Below are 22,310 nucleotides of genomic sequence, written 5' to 3' on the forward strand. Positions count from 1 at the left end.
TTTTTTTTTTTTTTTTAAGATTTCACATATAATGATTCTATTTGTAGCACCAGCACTAATTTGTTTTAGTATTATTAAAGTAATTACAATAATGATTGTGCTCAATATATGGTGGAATTTAGGCAGCTCTCACAAAAGGTTCTTGGCCCAGTCTTGCTTCAAGTCTGGTATCTTTTATTTGTAAATAGTTTAAGTTGTTTGGAAGCATTTCCTAAGAAAACAGCAAAACCGAAAGACGAGCACTGAGTTCAAACCTCATACATAAATCGCATAATGATGAACTTTACTGATTTTACAGATGTGATGTGTCCAGTCCTGCTCTTGGAGGGTCACTATTTTGCAGAGTTTAGCTCCAGTCCTAATTAAAGATACCTGAACCAGCTAATCAACATTTTCAGGGCTACTAGAAACCTTCAGGCAAGTGTGTTGGAGCAGGAGTGGACACCCTTGCTTTAGGAAGTAGTTGCATTTATTAGCCACTTTTCAGAATATACATTTAGTCTGTGGTTGACGGGGGAACCGTTTTTGGAAACATGTGCATTAGTTTTAATGGAGCTGGAAAAAATGAGCTCACTGAAGTGAAGGAAACTCGGAAAAATGTCATTTCTTCAGGTTGTATCATATAACATCTTTACTGTAATATGACTATCTATTTGAAGAAGTTCTTATTTGTATACATTTCATGTCAATAACTCTTAAAAAGTTATAATGTACAGTCAGCAGCTCAGTATTGAAAAATAAATGTCAATCAGGTCGTGTGGATCCTGAAAGGGTATATTTTATAATAATGACCAGCTGATTGTACAGTATCAAGCTTTACCAAATAAATATATGGGCATGAAATATTGGTTTGAGTTGAAATGATTTCATTATGTGAGCAGAAAGAAACTCTAGACAGTGATATGAGAGTCATGAAAATAGCGATGCAGAAAATATCATAATTGTATGCCACTTACACTATAATTTGAAATAAGCTTGGTGTATTATCAGCAAAACGGTTACTTGAGTGTGTAGTATTGTAACTGATATTATTGTATCAAGCTAATTTTAAATTATAGTGTTAGTGGTATACAATTATGATAGACGAGTAATGTTCAGACTACATACAGGGAGAGCTTAATTATGTGACTGACCTGTTTTCTTTTTGTCTTCCAGGTGTGAGCTGTCAGAAGAGTGTAAAGGATCAGGCTTTGGTTTTTCACATGCAAGTGAAGTCATCAGGATACAATACAGCTCCTCAGTAAGTCAGTAGACCACACAGAGAAAAGCATTTTAGGGTCAGCAGTTTGACAGGCTTTATGGTTTCGGGTTTACATTTATATGGTTCACATGGTTTCAGGCTTTGACAATTGGAGAAACTGGTGAGTTAAATGTGTGGCAGTGACATTATGCAGGTTGTGTGCAAACAAGCAGAAATTAATCCATTCAGTGTATGTAATGAGAGGGTTAGACATTTATGGAATGCTGCATATGTCAAATAAACTAAATTAATAGGCGAAGAAGCTCATTCTATAGAAACGATTACTCAGGCTGTGTTCTGGTAGCCTTTTTAAACATGACTTAAAGTAAATGACACTAATTGTGCTCACACCTAATATCTTCCATGCTGTAACTTTGGAGTTTAATCTGAGGTCACTAGCATAATATTCATTTAAACACTGTTTAATTCTGTTTCCATGGAGCCTACAGGCCTGCTTAGACTCACATTACTGAAAGGCTTTTTTGCCATAAGATTATTTGCCTCAATATTATGTAGTGAAGGCACAAAGGGACCTTCATGATGTCTTTAAGGTTTCTGTGGTCTGTCTTAGTAGAATGGCAATCATTTTAAGGCACATCACAAATGTTGTCGCTGCATCTGCTTGTGGCCAACTCAAATATCTTGTCTATGACAAACTAGGATATGTTCTCTTGGATTTTTCAGGAATTAGATTATTAGATTTAACATATATCTCTTTTATAGTAGGACAATGTTTAGACCAAAGACCAGTGTTAAGAAGAAAAGCAACTCTGCCTCAACAACTAGCACAAATACGTAAGTATTCTGTCAGTTTCAGTACAGAGTCTCAAGAATGCAGTAGTACTGAATAAGACCATTGTAGCTTGTGCTGAAATCTATGCACTGTTTTTCAACAGGAAAGGCCTCTTAAGTGAGTATCCATCCCATTTTGAAGCACCAAGTATGCCTTACGCTCATTTGACAGTTTCTACAACTCCAACCAGCTCTCTACAGTTCTCAGGTCAGTATAATGGTACAATGATCACACTAGGCTTTAAACATGTGAAATTTCTTTGTACTGTGCAACCAGAAAATGGGCAACAAATGGTCACACTATAGGACTTTTTTAATATATATAAATTATAAATATAAATAACAAATAATAATACATTAAAAGGTCAAATGCATTTAATACAATTTTAAATATATCTAAAACTATTTTTTTGTTACATATGGTCACATTTTTTACACAAAGTGCACCCCTGTAGCACTGTAGTATCCTGCTGTAATTTCATTGGCTTAACATTGCATAGCAAACAGTTTCTTTACCAGATTTATGCGCAATCAACAGCATTTAATAGCCATGTCTAACAGTAATTTGCCTATTGATTATTTGCATTTTCGGTTCTCCTGTGGTCTCACATAAAGTCTCCATACTGTAGCACCAGCAGCAAAGTAGACTCCTGGAGTTAAACACAATAAAGTTGTGTACGCCTGTTTTTAAGAGTGCTTAGTGCTATAGTTGTTATTTTAGACTTTTGCCTTAGGAACATCATTTTTGAACTAATTATTCCATCGTTTTTGTCTGTTAACTTTCTCTTTTTGTGTCTAGGAAATGGAAAGCAGATTGCGTGTGGTCTTGGAGATGGTTCTGTTTTGTTGTATAACTCTTCACTCACCAGCAACCCAGCTGTCTATACAGGTAGTGGGAGAGCTTCAAATCTGTAGTGTTTATTTTTGTAAAATTCCTTTGCTTGTCTCTTATTTTCATTTCCTGACTGAGTGGCACAAAGGAATTGGATCAGTATTCAAATTTTTACATGCAATTCTGACAGCACCTGACACTGACAGCTGAAACTGACAGTTGGGGAATTCTGACTTTTGGAGGCCCTTCCTGTCCTTGAAATAGATTCTCTGATATACTCACAGTGATGTTCTTTTTTGTTCTTCATTTCGAACTTCTAAGTGAAGAACAAAAAAGTTCTTCTCTTCATTCTTCTGCTGAACACAAAAGAAGATATTTTGAAGAATGTGGGTAACCAAAGAGTTTCTGGTCCCTATTGACTTCCATAGTATTTTTTTCCATACTATGGAAAACAGTGGGGGCTAGCAACTGTCTGTAACTCTCCTCATATGCTTTTGTTGCGAGTTTTAGGCAGGAATGCACTAAATTCAAATTCTGGCCATTATGGAATACTGAATTTACAGATTTAGATTTTGTGGTTTTCATAATATCAGGCTTTATATATATTTTTTCACACAGTATAAATTAGTCTTATACAACATCTTAATCTTATTTAATATTTTATAATATTATACAGTTGCCTATAAATGTATTTTTATCGTAGGGGGTCCCTTGCAAAGTGATCATCAATTTTGGGGTCAAAACTATGGCTCTGTTTTCTGGTTGCAGGTCACAGTAAGGCTGTGAACACTGTATGCTGGAGTCACAGTAAACGGTGGTTTTTAAGTACCTCTGAGGACCCCACCCTTTGCATCTGGACCGCGAATGCTTCGGAACCTGTTCTGACCATGGTAACGTATCAACAGTTGAACCAAATACAGTCCTTGCACTGACATGAGCAATTTAATTGATATTAGCTCTGAGCTTTTGCAGTACCTCGTCAAGTCCAGCTCAGAGTGAACCAACAAGCAAGTATGTGAAGAAAAGTTTTAAGATTCAAAAATTAATTTGCATTTGAATGCGTACGCCTGCGGGAAGTGTTTCTCTTGGCAGCATTCCTCTGTTGGAACGTCAAAGGCATCTGTGCAGGCCCCTGGTCAGCACATCAGTGCTCTAAACACTTGCAGACCTCTCTAAACCCAAATTTCCCTCTTTCCCAGAATCCCCAACACAACTGAAGTTCATTCAAATCAGTTTTCTTCAGTCACATTCTGGCTCAGAGTCTCTCTCTGGTGTCTTCCCACCCAGCCTCCTAGACCTGTGCATCTGTGTGTGTGTATCTGGAGCCAAATATGACTCAATGCATCAGTGTTTGTGTCATTTATATTAAAGAGAAAATCCTGGGTCTGCAATAATAAACAGGGCTACTTCATGTTGAAAGCGGAGTATAAAAACATTTTAGACATTTTGGCCAGAAATATACTCAAGTAAGCATGCAAACGCAGACAAATGTTTGGCCAGCTCACTGCAGACAAAGGGTCAAGGTTTGGCTGGTAGCATAAGCAGTAAGAATAATAAATAATAATTCAAAAGTAGCATAATAAAAGCAGACAGTTTACTCTAATGTGGTAAAGATGATAATAGAACACACACTGTAATTGCACACATTTTGGAAGGCAAAAATGCATTAATTTATGAAGCTAGAAGCTACATACATTCACTTGCATTGAGTAAGTACATTAAATATCCAGTAGCACTCATATTCCACTCACCAAATTGTCTCTCATTGACTTTCATAAGTCTCATTATCCAGACAGAAAAACAACATTCCTCTATCCACATTTATCTCTTCACACTCTATCTTTGGTAAACAGAGGGAATGACTGAGATTGTGATATTTTGAGCTGATATGGTGCTATATTTTATGTGCTGTGACATGAATGCACTTAGCACTTATTTAAGGGCTATTAATAAAATGCAGTGTTGATGTGACTTACTGACTGTCTGTTTATGCACTGTTTGTTTAACTTCATGGTTCTCCAGGGAGATGACCAGTTTGCAAAGCCCATCAGAAGTGCTCAGTTTTATTACCTGGACAAGTTTTTACTGTTGGCGTCAGGATCAAATCTATTGCTGTACCTTTACCATCTGGACACCACAAGAGATGACATCAAGAGGTACAAGCAGTTAATGGACATTGAGCAAGTAACAATAAACGCAGGGTGTTGGTGACCTTCTGCCAAAAGAAAGGTTCAGTTTCGAGGGCTTGTAAAAACTGGGAGTATGCCAGGCTATCAGATTTTAGAGTGTCTGACCTGGTTTAATATAACAACCACATACTTCATATTCTAAGGCAGAAAGATGTGTAGAATTTCTATATATATTTTTGTCGTGGTGAAATACAATATGTATGTCTGTGCTAGAGGGGTGAGCATTTGTCAGTGAAGAATCTGTGCATCATTTCTAAAGAATCAGAGAAGAATCCCAGTCTTTATACTGTATATCTAAACACACGTGTTGGGGAATTCCTGGAAGAGATACATAGGAGACATGAGCCAGATATTGCACATCATATTCTGTTTATGTTGGAACATCTTCTATCCCTTTTACAGAGAATAATTATGTGCACAAAACCATTATGTTTCAGCGTTATGTAAGGTGGTACAAAATCTCTACACACAGATAGTCTGCGTTTTCCTTTTTTGCCATATTTCTGTAAAATGGTCCGTTTGTATTTTACACATCAGGTTCATGTCCACACAGCTTTGACTGCAATGCTTTGTCATAATCCATAGAAACAATTCAGAAATAAGTTCAGAATCTTTATTTATGGAATGTGCTTAATTTTATTTCCCTCTTCATGTAATCACAGGTATAAGCAAAGAAGCAAGTCCAAATTGACCAGTAAATTCAACATGAAGTCAGGAACGGACATCACTTCAATGTCAGCCATCAATGACTTCTACTCCTGTATCCTAAAATACCTGACTTAGCCTTTTGGCTTTGTACAATTCAACAATAGCTGAGGGAATCAGTACATGAACAATACAATATTTTCCTGTTAAATTTTAATCTTGTCTTTGTCTATAAATAACACACTGGCTCATTCTGAATATTTTGCACTTTCAACGTTTTGTATACCTATAACATAAATTAACTCACAGACTTTTGTATCTGTGAACAACGTGAATTTAAAGCATTTAAGATTTTAAATCGAAAGGTTTTTAAGCTCTTGATAATCAAATTCAGTCAAGTGTGCAAACCTTTGATTGGTACTGTAAATGATTCATATCTGTCTAATATCCAGCTATGTCTTCATCTTTAATCCTTATTAAATGTTTTACATGTAATTTATTAAGCAATAAATGTTCTGAATTTGGCTGTGAAGTCTGTGATTTGGCAACACATGCAGTGGAACACATGAGCTAAATAATAAGATTTTCCTGTGTAACTTTGTTATAGTTTTTTATCTTTTACAGAGTATAATGTAATGTAGAGGGTAATCTCATTGGTAGGCTGTAAAAGTTATTTGTTATATAACACTATTGGATTTTATTCAAGATGACAGGACGCAAACTGAAGTGTAAGTTCAGTGTATCTCTTTAACCGCAGTGTGTCAGATATCGTCTTGGCTGCTGGCGCTGACCGCACCATCCAGGTGTTTGATATGAACCAGGGCTGTGTGGCCACTCAGATCCCTGATGCCCACAGTCGAGCTGTCCACCACCTCACCCAGAACAAGGTAAGAGAATGAGACCACATGATGTCAGCCAGGATGTTTCTTGCTCTTTCGAAATAAGGGACTGATGTTCTATGTAGACCAGTGGATTCCCACCTTTGCTCCTGATGGATGGCTGCTGAAATTCAGCATTGCCATTACAGGAATAAATTACATTTTAAAATATATTCAAACAGAATTTGTGATCAAATAAATGCAGCCTTGGTGAGCATAAGAGACTTCTTTCGAGAACATTAAACCATTTTACTGACCCCAAACTTTGAACAGCAGCACACAAAAAAAAAGTTTTTGAGTGTTTCACAGGAGGAAAAATTTAACTGTTTTTACTGTATTTTTGAATGGCAGTCTTTATTATATTAATGGCAAATATTCACAACCAACCTTTTACTCCAGCCCCTCACACTTGTTTAATCGTGACTGTCTTCACCATTTTAAAAACAATGCTGTGCCACTCATGCTGCAGAGAGACCAGTGCTGTTTTCACTCAGAATTTTCTGACCTCAGTGGTCATTTACAAGGTGCACACAACTCAATACTGGTGGTGACCCTTGAGCTACATCACTAAAATTGGAATTACAAACCACTTAAATTGTTTGTGGGTAGTGTATGTATTTTTATTGTGAGGCTGGACTATGCTCTGGGTTTGTTGTAAACCCAAATTAAGGCGCTTTGTTTCTGACTCACTTTGCTCTTGGGTTAACCTCATATCCATGGCAACAATGATGAAGTCACTTTCAGAAACAATACCAAGGAAATACTGACTGAGCCTACATCTTAAAGATAATTATAGTTAATGAAGCTGATTGTATGAGTTTTTTTTTTTTTTGCTGGGAAACCATACTGAGGGGAAAAGGGGCCCATAGAGTACTAATACTACTATCCGCTCCCAGATATTAGTTTATTCAGGCTGCTTTGAACAAGAGTTCAGTGTAGTCAGGAAGAAGTATATTGTTCTGAATATCCAAGTTTAACCTCAACTTTAATATGCGGCAACCTTAAACGAAGGGAAAGCAAAAGAACGGATTCAGCTTGTGTTGGAGTTGCTTAACAAATCCACTGTCCAAACCTAATTTTCTCTGCAGTTTGGCACTCCCATCCTCCCATTATATAAGGCCTCTCTGAACGTTATGCAAGATATGATGCCTTCTTCTGTGAAGGATAAAAGTTCACCATTTTAGTTGGGACAATCCAAACCACAGTTGTGTGAGGTTTTCCAAGGTGGGTCTAAGTTGTAGGTCTTGCGTGTCCCATTTATCTTGCAGAGTATCTTGCTCTAAATCCCTCAGGTTTGCAGATTTGGATGGATACATGAAATAAATTGAGGGAAGATCTGACTTAAGCCAAGCATCTTGGGTAAGCACATTCCATCTGTAGAGGGTGATGTCTTGCAAATGTCTGTATACTGTCCTTTTGCATCTGTCAAACTGTGTTGGACCGACATGGCCATTGCACTCCATCCATCTGAAAGTGCATTTAAGTCTCTTATGCTGATCGAGGTTACATTTATTTGATCAAAAATACAGTTTAAATCATCATTTAAAATTTTTGTTAAATATATTTAAATTGTATGTTTATAAATAGTTTATATATTTTGTATTTATACATTTATATCTATCTATTTATTTATCTATTTTTTTTACATCATTCTTATTATTCTAATGGGAAGATTTGGTGGTCGCAAAACAAAATGGTTGTGCTGCTAAATATATTTTTGGGGAAACCATGCTACATTTTTTCAGCATTCTTTGTAACAATGTAAGTCTTTACTGAAAGTCTTTACTTGTATGACGTGAGCAGTGTATCACGTGTTTTGATTATTCAGATTCTTCCCAGTTTGAGAGGGTCAGCTGAGATTAGTTGGGTACACAAGAGGACAGTGGACTGGATTAACTGATCTAACACAGTATAATGGCTTTAGCTAGCAGGCACTCTCCCACTTTCCCAGAGCGGCCACTTTCCATACCAGCATACCAGCCTCCAGTCACGCTACACATTGTCTGCTGTACTTGTGAGTCTGATCTCTTCACAATAGCACAACCTGGCTCTTACGTACATGTGGGATCCTCCAACAAGAAGCCCACGCATTAGAGACGCCTATAGAGGGATCAAGAGAGCTGATCACTGGGAATTCTTGCCAGCTGTGAATGAGCTTACAACAAACCTTTTCTCTTCTCAGCTACTCTGCATTCTCCACCGTGGGCAACATGTTCCACTTTCTAAAGCCACATTCATTGAGAATATTTCTAATGAATGTCTAATTGTGTGTGAGTAGCCATGCAGGATACCTTAAACCATCTGTATTTGTGTTAGGGTGAGAGAGATGGTTTCATCGGTCTTCCACAATGTGTGACAAACATTTCCATTCTGTGGACTTTTTTGGCTTTTTGGTATAACTTCAGTTCTGGAAAGTCTGCACACTTTCAGCACGCACGTGCAGATTGTTTGCAATCTCCCACCAAATTTGTGTCTCTTCTATGGCCGGTCAACAGCTTTGATAACTAAATACCTATTTATTTATTATTATATTTTATATGAATGAGATACTTTAGACCAAATAAATGTTACGCTCATCTTTCTTGCAATTCAGGTACATTAATGTTTGGGGTTAGTATGATTTGTTAATAATATGATTGGTATTTTCCACAAAAACATTAAAGGGGAGGGTCTAATGCTATTTCATGCAATCTGACTTATTTACACTGTTAAAGAGTTGGATTCTCATGCTAAACATGGCCAAAGTTTCAAAAAATGAGTTGGACATATGATGGGGTATTTCTGTGCCAAATACACTCCTTCAGGGTTCGCATACATTTCGGAATTTTTTTTCAGAGTATGGCCCTGTATGATGTCATAAAGGGCGGAATTCCTTGTATTGGCACTTCTCCAGGAAGAGTGCGCGCACACATCAACCAGAGCCATGAGCAAGAGCACACCCATCAACATGCTTTATTTGTTAATTCGTTAGCCACAGTTAATTTAAGTCAATAAAGTTTTTGTCCCCGTTTTATTTATGTTGATGCCACAGCTTGCAGACGATTGCTACGCAAAAGCTGCATGTGCTTGTGACTCTTTATCTCCACCCATGGCACGCCTTTTTTCGGAGAGAAGCAGTTGTATCTGCCTTTTATAAATCTGATAAATCTAAAGACGGAGATTTTTGGAGATTTGAAGGATGCAATACTACTCTATAGGTACTCAAGATTAACATGAGATTGGCCCTCTAAGCAGCACGAAAATAATTAAGAAATCTTTCTTAAGCACCAAATCAGCATATTAGCATGATTTCTAAAGGATCATGTGACACTAAAGACTGGAGTAATTGGTGCTAAATATTCAGCTTTTCAGATTTTGAAATCGAAATTATAAATCGTAATAATATTTCACAAAATTAAAATTTCTGCCACTGCATTATCAGTAAATGCAGCCTTGGTGAGCATAAAATACTTTTTTCAAAAACATTTGAAAATCTTACAGATATTTAAAGACTGACCTGATCTTGCAGCTCATAGAGTGATTATATGACAAGTAAAACTTAAAACAGCTGCAATATTCTCTGTAAATATCAGAGTAATTAGATGCTTTTATAAGACAATGAACATCTGTCCTTTAGTATCTTTTGTAGGTGTTGATGTCCTTATTAGTTATTAGCAGGTTTGCCAATGTTTCCCTATTAAGGATCTTTGATTTCCTTTTATTGTGCCAGTTTCTTTTGGTGTGACTCTTTCCTTTGTTTCCATCATTACAGGGATCCCCGTTCTGTACACAGGCCTTGGAATCGTACAGTCTGTTCCTGAGCAGCGCTATAACAGATGGTCTGAAGTTGTGGGACCTGCGCACTGCAAGGTAGATCCTTTGATCTCTGGGCTTTCTGAGACCTTTAGAGGGCAAGACTGCAAAAAAAAAAAATCCATTTACAGACCTAAATGTTGAATATGAAATAGTTACTTGATGCTAATTATCTTTTGATAAAGATTTCAATATTGGTATGATTTAGTTAGCTGCAATGGTCTTCTACATACTTTATGATGCTTAAGTTATGTTTTTTCAGCCTAGCATACATTTTCAAGCTCTCACCTCACTAAAGCACTGATAACCTGTCCTTCAGAAAAGTGAATAACGGTGTAATCCCAGGGTGTTTATAGGCTTGTGGGAGACTACCATTACATAATGCCCTTAAGATTGTTAAGAACAACCAGGATTAGGTCCAGTCAGAAAGATACATTTATCATTTAAACTAAGAATCCAAAATTTCCAGATTCTCTCAAAGCTGAGCCTTGGCCGAACCTCAGCCAAAAGGGCTTTGGAAAGAATTCCTTCTCTGCAGTTGACCCAACAGTAACCGTTCTTTCACAGTCCCTCGCTGATCTACACAGATCTACACAGACCAAGACCATGTCAAATATATAGATAAATAGACACCAACACCAAAGGGATTTGAAAAATAAACCTGCTAATAAATTCTAAATTGAATCGTAATTCAATTAGTTCTAGTTCAGAATTAATTTAGTGCTTGTATAATTCAAGGAGAAGGTGAACATGTTTTCTTATCCGTTTATCATTTGAAATCTGCTGAAGATCATCTGTTCACCCTCTTGATGAGTCTGGAACTTTTCAGCACATATTCTTGTACCTGTAGTTTCTGTCTCTGTTCTGGTTTTGTTTCTTTCTTCATAGGACGGCAGATTAGTACAAAATGTTTTTTTCAACTTGACGTGTTTACAGAGTGTTCTTTAAAGTAAACGTTTGTCCAAAAATGTATTTGTCATCATTTGTGATGCATTATATTTTTGTGTGTATGTGTATGGCTTTTTCATTATTTGGAAAACAGTGGCCAGGATATTCTTTTAAAAAAACTCATCTCTTTATGTTCTACAGAAGAAAGAAAGTCACACGGCTTTGGAAACAAACTAGGGAGAATAATGATGACAGATTTTCATTTCTGAGTGAACTATTCCTTTAAGAACACTCTGTAAACGCATCAGGGTGGAAAAATAATTTTGGACCCGTCTATCCTCCTATGAAAGGAGAAACAAAACTAGAACAGAGACGGCAACTACAGGTACAGGAATCTGAGTGGAAAGTTTCAGACTCTGAACATATTTTTCTATGAACTTAGTGATGTTTGATGTCTATATAGATATTCTGCACCTGAACCTCTCCATTTAGTTTCATTTACCTTATAAGGGCAGCAGAAGGAATGGATGAAATATATCTTACCCTTCTTTTATTCCCTCACTTTTTGAAATGGTGTGAATTGCTTCTATACGAATACATCCTGCATCCTATTATGCTTGGAGATCTTTCTGCTCCTACTTTTAAACTCCAGAAAGTGTCAAATCCCTTATACTTGCCTTGATAAATATTTGCACCGAGTTCCAGGTCAAGTTCTGGTCAGGAGCATTTAACAACCTCATCCATCCCTGCAGAAATGAACAGCTTCAACGAAGCATGAATTCTCTGCTTTAAAATAAAGTTCGATATATTATGTAAACATACTGTAAGTTTCACAACTGACAGTTTCCTCCCCAAGGAGGTCTATAATATCTAGAGAAAGCTTTCCCATTCGTCTCAGTGGCAGTTTTTCTGCTGCCGCACGCCCTTGCCATCTTTGCTCATGGGACCACGGAATGTTACATTAGCTATAAAAACCATGTGACCGATCACTCTTTAGTGACAGAAAAATGGCATCATTACAGTGACTGGCCGAAACAACCTTGCAGGACAGCATATTTTTTCACTTGTCTGAAGGATTAGTTCCAGTGGAAAAGAGAAAGGAAAACTGTCAAAGAAAGGAAATCATGAAAAACACTTAAGACAGAATACTAAAGATAAATGCAGGTCAAACACAGGAAATATGGACGGGAGCATATGTGAAAATTAGTGACATCATTTGCCTGCAGTGCAGTCATTGACAAACTGAGGTCTGGCAATGAGAACCTTTCGGCTCAGGCCATTTTATGTGTATTTTTCCATTTTTCCAATGGCTGGCTCTTTGACAGTGACTTCAAGCACATGAAATGGCTTTATCTCCTCCCTGACTTCATTTAAAGCACAAGTGACATCATTCCACAGGCCAAGACAAAACCTTCAGGCAAAGGCCAAGGAGCTCTGGAAGACTTATGGAACATCAGCTCATTTTCTATCACCCTTCTCTGCCTGTTCTGGGACTATATGTTTTGCATATCACAATTAAAATGCTTCAGGCTAAGAGGGAAGCAGCAGCCCTGTGGATTTTTAATTATGTATGAGAAATACTGGCAACAGACCCTGAGATGCTTCCTAAAGACATCACTGTCTTCAGCTGCACAGGAGGTCAGGGCACCGCTGGTGGGCCCCTGATTACACACTGTAAAGTTTTTTTTAGTGTTTGTACATCTTTAATTTCTTTCTTTCATAGATGCTGTGTTTTTTAAAGCTTTAGTGATTTATTAGTTAATTTGTGCTAGTGCCTTAAAATTTTAAGTTTAGTCAACTTGAAATCTGAAGTTGTTTTAAACGGCAACTTGGATGTTTGAGCTATCTCAACAAGTTAAATCCAGGAACGTTATTCTAATGCCTAGACTTTTAAGTTGTGATAGCTAATTGGAGCAATAATTTTTTACATTATATAATTAAGGGTTAGTTAACCCAAAAATAAAAATTTGCCTGTGTTTTACTCACCCTCGAAGCATCCTAGGTGTATGTGACTTTCTTCTTTCAGACGAATCCAATCGGAGTTATATTAAAAATTGTCCTGGCCCCTCCAAGCCTTTCAATGGGGGTAAGCGGGTGTTTGTTGTCAACAGTTCAGAAGACGTGAAATAAAGTGCGCTCATCCGTAATAAAACGTCCCTCACACGGCTCCAAGGGGTGAGTAAAGGCCTCCTGTAGCGAATCCATGCGTTTTTGTAAGATAAATATCCATATTTCAAACGTAATAAACACTTTTTTCTCACTTGCGCTGACTGTGGTACTCGGAAGACGTTCAGGCGGATGACGTAAGACGTAGGCGTCGCGCCTCTGAGAAATGCAGGAGCAAAGGAAACAAAGTTTCCTTACTTTAGCAAAGGAAAACCAGTCTCCTCTTACTTATATCGGAATCCTTTTCTTTACAAATCCTTGTTTTGTGCTTCTAATTCGTGAACGGCGTTTTGTTCTCTCTCCGCGCTCGTCAGTAATCACGCAACGCCGACCTCCTACATCATCCGCCAGAAAGCCTTCCATGTATAACAGATGGCGGAAGTGATAGAAAAGTGTTTATTACGTTTGAAATATGGATATTTTTCTTACGAAAACGCATGGATTTGCTACAGGAGGCCTTTATTCATGCCCCAGAGCCGTGTGAGGGACGTTTTATTACAGATGCGCGCACTTTATTTCATGTCTTCTGAACTGTTGACAACAAACACCCGCTTACCCCCATTGAAAGGCTTGGAGCGGCCAGGACAATTTTTAATATAACTCCGATTGGATTCGTCTGAAAAAAGAAAGTCACATACACCTAGGATGCTTCGAGGGTGAGTAAAACACAGACTAATTTTCATTTTTCGGTGAACTAACCCTTTAGTCATTGGTATAATGATGTAACCAACAGAAAGAATCAACAAGTGAACAAATATGAACAACTTTGGCTGCGTTCCAGTCCATTTTTTTATGCCCTTCACTCACAAACTTCCCTCTGTCTCGTTCACTCGGATGTATGTCATTGGCTGCGTTCCAGTCCATTTTTTTTATGCCCTTCACTCGCAAACTTCCCTCCGTCTCGTTCACTCGTTTTGGCCCCTCCAAGCCTTTCAATGGGGGTAAGCGGGGGTTTGTTGTCAACAGTTCAGAAGACGGGAAATAAAGTGCACGCATCCGTAATAAATCGTCCCTCACACGGTTCCGGGGGGTGAATAAAGGCCTCCTGTAGCGAATCCAGTTCACTCGTTTTGGCCCCTCCAAGCCTTTCAATGGGGGTAAGCGGGTGTTTGTTGTCAACAGTTCAGAAGACGTGAAATAAAGTGCGCTCATCCGTAATAAAACGTCCCTCACACGGCTCCGGGGGGTGAATAAAGGCCATATTTCAAACGTAATAAACACTTTTCTTCTCACTTCCGCTGACTGTGGTACTCGAAAGACGTTCAGGCGGATGACGTAAGACATAGGCGTCGTGCACGCGCCTCTTGAGAAATGCAGGAGCAAAGGAAACAAAGTTTCCTTACTTTAGCAAAGGAAAACCAGTCTCCTCTTACTTATATCGAAATCCTCCGACATTTTTCTTTACAAATCCATATATTTTATGTATTATAGAGTTGTTTTGGGTGGGGATACATTAAAGCAATCTGCGATGACGTCATAATCTTGTTGCATTGTGGTCTGTGGAGTGGCCTGAAGTGTGCATATGAAGCAGACTCGCTCCCTCGGTCGAGGCTCGACAGGGTCGAGGGGCTGTCCATATAAACTTACCTCGTTCATTTCACGAAGTGAGTGAGTGACGTGACATGTGGCCAAGTATGGTTACCCATACTAGGAATTAGTGCTCTGCATTTAACCCATCCTAAGTGCACACACACAGCAGTGATCACACACACACCGTGAACACACACCCGGAGCAGTGGGCAGCCATTTATGCTGCGGCACCCGGGGAGCAGTTGGGGGTTCGGTGCCTTGCTCAAGGGCACCTCAGTCGCGGTATTGAAGGTGGAAGAGAGAGCTGTACATTCACTCCCCCCACCTGCCGGACCTGAGACTCGAACTCGCAACCTTTGTGTTACGAGTCCGACTCTCTAACCATTAGGCCACAACTTCCCCATGGAATGCACTTCAAAATGGCAGTGGGGATTCCCCCGAGGGAAAGTGCTTAGGGAAGTTCGCAAGTGCGTGTCTAGTGGAGTGGAACGCAGCCTTTGACCTTTAAAATCGACTGTTGCCTCAGAATCAGAGAATTTATTCTTTTTGGGATTGACTCCAAACAGTTCAATCAGCAGCCACCTTAGCAATGTCCTCAGACAGCTTGTTTATAGTCATTCAAGTGAACTATTTTTTGCTCTTATTATCAAATTAGATATAATTGTAAAGTAATTCACAGTAACCACACAGTTTGCATTTCACACCACAGCTTATGCGATATCTATAGATTTTCTTAGCTGAATTTTGCCATTGCATAATACAACAGTTTATTTTCATTCTGATTTTTAAAGGTGTCTGCAGGCTTGCAGAGTCTGGTGGTTCTCCGGTAGGCATGCTGTTTGTTTCCGTTCTGGTGGTTGACTAAATGCGAAGAAAATATGTGGGCTTTACACAATAAATTTGTTTATGCTTTCTTTTAAAGCATAATCTTTTCTGGTAATGAGAAGCAGATTAACCTGGCTTGCATAGGATGTGAATCAAAACCCAAACCCTCAGAAAAGCACCCTAGATTCATAAAGGCATGCAAAGCAATCAGTCTGAACACAACAACCACATCCACTAATGTGATGAGCAAGAACCTCAGGCAAGCTGCTCCATGATGTTTTTCTTTTCCTGTTGCAGTGCAATATATTTTGAACTTTATATTAATATCTCTTGAGTTGTCTGCTTGTGTCTATGCCAGGTTTTTTGTTTATTTGTTTGTTTTGTTTTTATTGTATGGGCAGAAACAGCATGCTTTGGCAGTCTATGCAGTCTTATTAAAAGAGTTCATTTACTATATGGTTGTGCTGTTCCATAAAGGCTGATGATAGGAGGTGGGCTAAATGCTATGGCTAGCATTAAATCACTTTATATGCCTGTTTTGTTACTTTCTTAATTGTGTAATGATCTCATTAGGCACACATCATAGTTAATATTTGTAAACCGGTTAGGGTTAAGCACTACGGGTAATTTCTCCTCTGTGGATTTTAAAATAGCACTTGGATGCTCAAAGTGCAGACACCCTAAATTTTCAATGATTGAGCATATGTTTGTTTGAATTCCATGTTGTTATCCAAACAACACACACAATGATCCACAAAGTTGTGCATCTTTCGTGATTGGCTTCTAAATCTATATAGTACTTATTAACAAATTCAGTTTTTAAAATGGATCATTGTGGACTGTAGGTCAATGATTGGCTTATGTGTGTGTGTATAGTAATGAGTAATGCGCAGTAGAATGGCTGTTATAATCCAAAACAATAAAATATTAATAACTGATTATATTGTAGTCATTATATGCTTTATTTTTAAACCCATATTCCATGATAAGGCTGTAGCTTGCCTTGCCAAATAATTGTCAGTTAAATACCTTAACCGAGTTTAGTATTTCTTTCTTCCTAATATAACACTCGTATTTTGAAGGTTTAATCAAAGGTTTGATAAAAAACAAATATTGTGCACATATCCCCTCTAGACATCACTTTTGGCCCCTACTTAGCCACTTGAAATTCTGCATTCAGAGCTTTATGGAGCACTCAAACCTCTGGAGAAGTTTTAAAAGAGGCTCTGCTGAGATTGAATTCAGCATTTGTTTTACAATGGCTTTATATTTCTTTTCACTTGAAGCTTTTCCAAGTATGTAAAGTTATCTTCATCATTAAGAATAAACTAGAAGAATGCGGGGAAATATGGTCTAGCAATTGAAAACACAATCCCCATCATGCATGGGAGTAATGGAGTGAAGCATAGTCTCATGTGCTTTCTAAAGTTGCTTCCCACATTAGTGTACATAGTCCCTCTGGAACACATTGGAGTCTGATGAAACATGGATCCTGACTGTTTGATAGCACCTTTGTGAAGACATAATTGATGTCTTCTTAGCCATCACAGTGTTTCAGAAGATGGTTCTGTATGTTGCTTTGGATGAGTAGTGTCTGCTTGATGAATATTTACATACTAAAGGAGGTGATGTCTACAGAGAATGCCAAAATTAGCCCTGGAAATGAAAAGCTGATTTTTTAAGAACTGATGGCCCTTTTGTTTTTCATGCCAAAGACTTGACTTTCCTGAGTGTTGAGTCAAATGTGAATGTTGTGAATGTGTACAACACAAACAAGTCCAAATTTGGTACTAGTCATTTATACTGTATGTCATTTAGTCTAGGTGAATGCATTTTCCAGCTGCTTATCAGACAAAGAAGAGGATTCTAATGGATAAATATTTGAATTAAAGCATAAAGGGCAAAGTTGAGTCACTTTAGCATTGGTATTTAATGTCAAACCCTTGCATATTATTCACAAAGTGTCTGAAAACAAGTTTAGGTAGCCAAAAAAAAAAAATGTAAATTAGACACATTCAAGAATTATTCACAAAACCTAACTATAGTATCTTTCTTTCTGTCCATCTCTGTCAGGTGTGTTCGCCGCTATGAGAGCCATGTTAACCGCTGTCACCATTGCACTGCGGCCTTCTCACCCTGCGGTCGCTTCATAGCTACTGGCTCAGAGGACCATTCTGTGAGTAGATTTACAGCAATACATCTCCTGCTACAACGTCCTGTAAGCCTTGTCTCTGTTTCTTTCAGCTCATCCTCTCCCTGTGTTTATTGAGAATAGCTTCTCCTTGTTTTAGTGGAGTGTTTTACGGTGTCACGATGAGCACAAGGTGTAATAGAATTCATAAGGCCAATAATTCATAGCACCTTCATAATTTTACAAGCATTGTACAGAATGTACAGAATAGTTGTTAATCAGATAATCCTGTTCTGGCCCAGTGTGAGCCTGTGGATCTTGACAGTGGTAATAAAAACGCCTTTCAGGACTGCTGAATACATTTCTCACATTATAGGTAAGAACAGGGTTTTTTTTCTTCAGATAGATAGATAGATAGATAGATTGGAAAGACTGCATTAAACAGTGCATTAAATTCACACCACAAACGCTATCTAGAGGGGGATCTTGAGAGGAACCTACAATCATCTCTGTTTCGCTGGACCACTTTTTTCCGTTGACCTCTTTAATTCTCCCTCTCTGAGTATGTCTTATCATATCCAGCAGCTGCATCACATTTACTGCTGAGCTCCTCCATGTCTTGTGCTTTTTGCCAGAATTGTCAAAACAATTCGCTCATATGAGGAAAACATCGAGATATCCATGCTTTCATGGTGTTCTGTTGTTAAAAGAGATCTTAGAAAAAAGTATCTTTTACAGAGCTTTTGTCCCAGTGGCCTTCAAAATAAACTGTGGATGTTACTCAATTTCATGAAAAATGACTCGCAATAGTGGGTTTTGTCTCATGCGAACGCTTATGAATGACCTAGATTTAGGTTTTCACAGAAAAGATTACTAAGGCACTATTTCTTGGTCAATTGAACACAGTTTGAATAGTTTCAAATTAAATTTATTATATGAATGTTTTTATACAGATGGTCAGATGTCCTTGGTTCCACTGAAGCACAAGATGCTCTTTGGTTTATTCTCACATCACACTGGAGTACATGATCATCAGATTTTTCAAACACAAAATTGTGGAGTTCATGCATCTTGAGTGCTGTTGTCATTAAATTTACAAGCAAATTGCATTTTGTCTCCTCTTGAATCCAAAATAATAAAATCCAAATTTTGAAATGAAGATTTTTAGTCTTTTTGAACAATTACTTTTCCATATACTGTATGTCACCATTTGCTCCACCAATGTGGGAGGATTGCCGTCTCTGCTCTGTTTGTGTATGTGTGTTTAGTCTTTGCTCAAGTCAGTGGAATAATATGTGCGTGTTGATAGCTGTTATTAATCGCCGGCACTGGGTAAAGCAGGACAGTTTTGAGAAGATCTCCACAGCACCGCCCGCTTTCCAGAGTTTCTTGGAAGCCGAACGGAGACAACAGCAGTGAGCTACTATGCTGTTATTTGTGGCTGTCTTGAGACTTCTATAAGCCAGATGAATTTGTTGATGTATTTTATATTTCACAAGACAATCACAGAAAAGGAACTCTTATCATCACCCCATTATTGCATTAATTCCAAGCCACATTATGTTTAAGCCATAAGCAACAAATACAAGTATGATCAACAAAAAGTGATTGATTCTGACCACATCTAGGAGTGAGGACATGGAAAACATGGCAAGTTGTGCTATTTTCCTAAACGTTTAAACATCTGTGTTGCCATTACTTATCATAAGCAGTTGAAGGGGATGGTTTACCCCAAAATAAAAATTCTGTCATCATTTATGCACCGTCGTTGTCGTTGTGAATTTCTTCTGTGAAACATACAATGAGAGTAGATTGTATGGTCAAAAAAACCAAAGAGACGTTTTTCAAAATATCTTCTTTTGTGTTCAGTAGAAGAAAGAAATGCATGCACATTTGGAATGATATGATTACGAAACAGATGATAGAATTTTAGGTGAACTATCCATTTAAGATCAAAAGTAAGTGGAGGAATGTAAGAGAACTTTAGCAATGCATTTGTACCAATTAGATTTCACTGTGGGCGGAGCTACCCAGCAAAACACAGTAACGATAAAACCAAACGTTGACAAAAACGTTGTTGGTAGCTGGTTAGAATAAAACTTGAACAGGAAAGAGCTTTAAAGGCACAATATGTAATTTTCGCCCCTAGAGGGCGCGTATTCAAAATAAGGCGTAGTTTGATGACGCCGTGACTGAGTGTGGAATCATAGGAGTTGTCGTCTTCATCCCCACAGCCGATGCAATCCGACGGGACTCAGGCAGAAATTGTTGCTTTGTTGCAATGCATCTTATTTGGAAACAGTGTTGGCAGATCTCATGGGTCTCCGATCTGTTGCATGTGAAGCTAAAGCAAGCTGAAGTTGATTTGTAAGTTGTTCTAGATAAGGCCATCTGCTAAATGCCTTAAATATACACATAATTGGATGTTGCAAAAACCTGTTAGCGTTCTCTGGCTTCTTTCTGGCACCGAGACCTGTGTCTTCCACAGAACACCCTCAGTGTATTTCCTAAGAGGCCTGAATAAGAAACATATGGAGACATCCAACCAATCTGCTGAGATTCATCTCCTGTGTTTATCCATGTTACTGACAGATACTGTAGATCTTCTCTGAATCATCTATGGCATTATTAATCTTTTCATTCATTTGGTAATGCTGTAAATAATATGCTATAAATCCATGTTAAAGAACAGTTACACTACTGTTGAAAAGTTTGGTGTTGTTTTAATGTTTTTGTTTTTGAAGTCTGCTGAAGCTAATAGTATGTGAAGGTTTCTATGATTTTACGAAGTGTGTGAATATTTAATGAGGTGAGCAGTTTCGTTAATATTAATGTTAATAATATGTGTTTCATGTGCTGTGCTGAAACTTTGTTTTTTAACCTTTCTTCCAGACCTATATATATGACACACGTAGCAGCAACTTTCTCCATAAGCTCCCGAGACACACTGAAACAGTCCTGAATGTGGCTTTCAACCCTGCCAAACCAGAGGTAAAAACTCATTAAACAACAAGTCTAAAACAACTCATTTTACTGAAGAAATACCAGTGCAGCTAAAGACTAGTGTTAAAGTTTTAGGTCATTTTAGTAACCAGTTGCATTTATTTAAGTCTGCCAATAGCAATAGGAAAACAAGACCACAGAAGATCACACAACCTGAATGACTGAAATTATCTACAAAACGATGTGTACATTATCATCATATAGCTTTGGGCTGAATTACTTATAGGTTTTAATTATAAGAATAAAAAATGTAATAGGTTAGGTATTTAGAACATTCCTGAACCAGACTGTCAAATATATATTAAAAAAAAATTAACAAATATAAATACAATGCTGCTTTGCAAGCACTGTAATCAAGCACTGTTTCAAAACCAAGTGAGCTACCATTACCTACATAGGCAACTAACTTCTAAGTCAGCATCCTAACTGTCATGGAAACACATAAGTGACTAATTTGGAAGGTCTACGTACATAAGCATCAACTCAGCACGCCACACAAATAGTGCTCTTTACACAAAGCGCATGGGAGATTTGACTCATTATTGATATCAGTTATGTTTGACCTTAAAGGGATAGTTCACCCACAGACCGATCGTTTTGTGTCTTTACACATCAATGTAACATCACGAGCCGCAGGGTTTAATCTGGTTTTGTTTGTGTATGTTTTTTGACTCTCAAAGCCATGATTCCCATCCACTGACATTATAGGACTGACAGACTGCAACGGTTTGAGTTTAAAAAAATCCGTTTGTGTTCTACTGAAGAAACAAAGTCACCTACACCTTGGATGCCCGCCCGGTAAGCAGATAAACATCAAATTTTCATTTTTGGATGAACTATCCCTTTAGGCTATAGGGTAAAAGAATCCATTTTAATTACAGTACACAATTTTAATTTATATTCTGCCCTTTTTTTGCATTCTGGGTTTGCCCTCCCCAAAAAAGGAAACATGCTGTCCTGCCTTAAATAGTTGTGGTCACATTTGCGAAATTTCGATGCAATTTTCTATGGCAATAAAGGTCCATTGTCAGCAGTGTAGACCACAAAGCAGCTTTCTGTTGGTCAACGTGGTGTTGGAGACAAACTTAATAAAATATTCTTGGTTTAATTAAATTAAAATGTAATTTAATTAAATTTATGCATTTAGCAGATGCTTTTATCCAAAGCGACTTACAGTGCATTCAGGCTATACATTTTTTATCAGTATGTTTAATGACCAGATACAGTCAGATACAGCCTTTGTGTTGGGATCGTGTTTATGATGTCTTTGGACAGTTCACTCGATTTTGGAACAGAGCCCCTCTGTACATTTTATAATTGTTTGTGTGTACTTGTTTTTTTGTTTTGTGCTCATGAATTTTGCTTTGCTTCTAACCACAAAAGGTATAATTACACATAG

At 37.8% G+C, this 22,310-nt stretch overlaps 1 protein-coding gene across 1 annotated transcript in view; it reads left to right on the top strand.

Annotated features, from left to right (window-relative positions):
- Nucleotides 1–22,310, top strand: part of LOC107739896 (WD repeat-containing protein 27-like) — a 41,100-nt gene that overhangs the window by 7,214 nt on the left and 11,576 nt on the right. Inside the window, exons 14-24 of the mRNA XM_016552142.1 lie at nucleotides 1,156–1,240; nucleotides 1,964–2,035; nucleotides 2,137–2,240; nucleotides 2,832–2,921; nucleotides 3,633–3,754; nucleotides 4,887–5,020; nucleotides 5,716–5,813; nucleotides 6,464–6,585; nucleotides 10,328–10,425; nucleotides 17,851–17,953; nucleotides 20,801–20,899. Of these exons, the coding sequence (XP_016407628.1) occupies nucleotides 1,156–1,240; nucleotides 1,964–2,035; nucleotides 2,137–2,240; nucleotides 2,832–2,921; nucleotides 3,633–3,754; nucleotides 4,887–5,020; nucleotides 5,716–5,813; nucleotides 6,464–6,585; nucleotides 10,328–10,425; nucleotides 17,851–17,953; nucleotides 20,801–20,899 (1,127 nt within the window). The remainder of the gene's footprint in view (nucleotides 1–1,155; nucleotides 1,241–1,963; nucleotides 2,036–2,136; nucleotides 2,241–2,831; nucleotides 2,922–3,632; nucleotides 3,755–4,886; nucleotides 5,021–5,715; nucleotides 5,814–6,463; nucleotides 6,586–10,327; nucleotides 10,426–17,850; nucleotides 17,954–20,800; nucleotides 20,900–22,310) is intronic.

The sequence above is a fragment of the Sinocyclocheilus rhinocerous genome, unplaced genomic scaffold, assembly GCF_001515625.1.
Source record: "Sinocyclocheilus rhinocerous isolate Xijiao unplaced genomic scaffold, SAMN03320098_v1.1 scaffold1156, whole genome shotgun sequence".
Classification (NCBI taxonomy): domain Eukaryota; kingdom Metazoa; phylum Chordata; class Actinopteri; order Cypriniformes; family Cyprinidae; genus Sinocyclocheilus; species Sinocyclocheilus rhinocerous.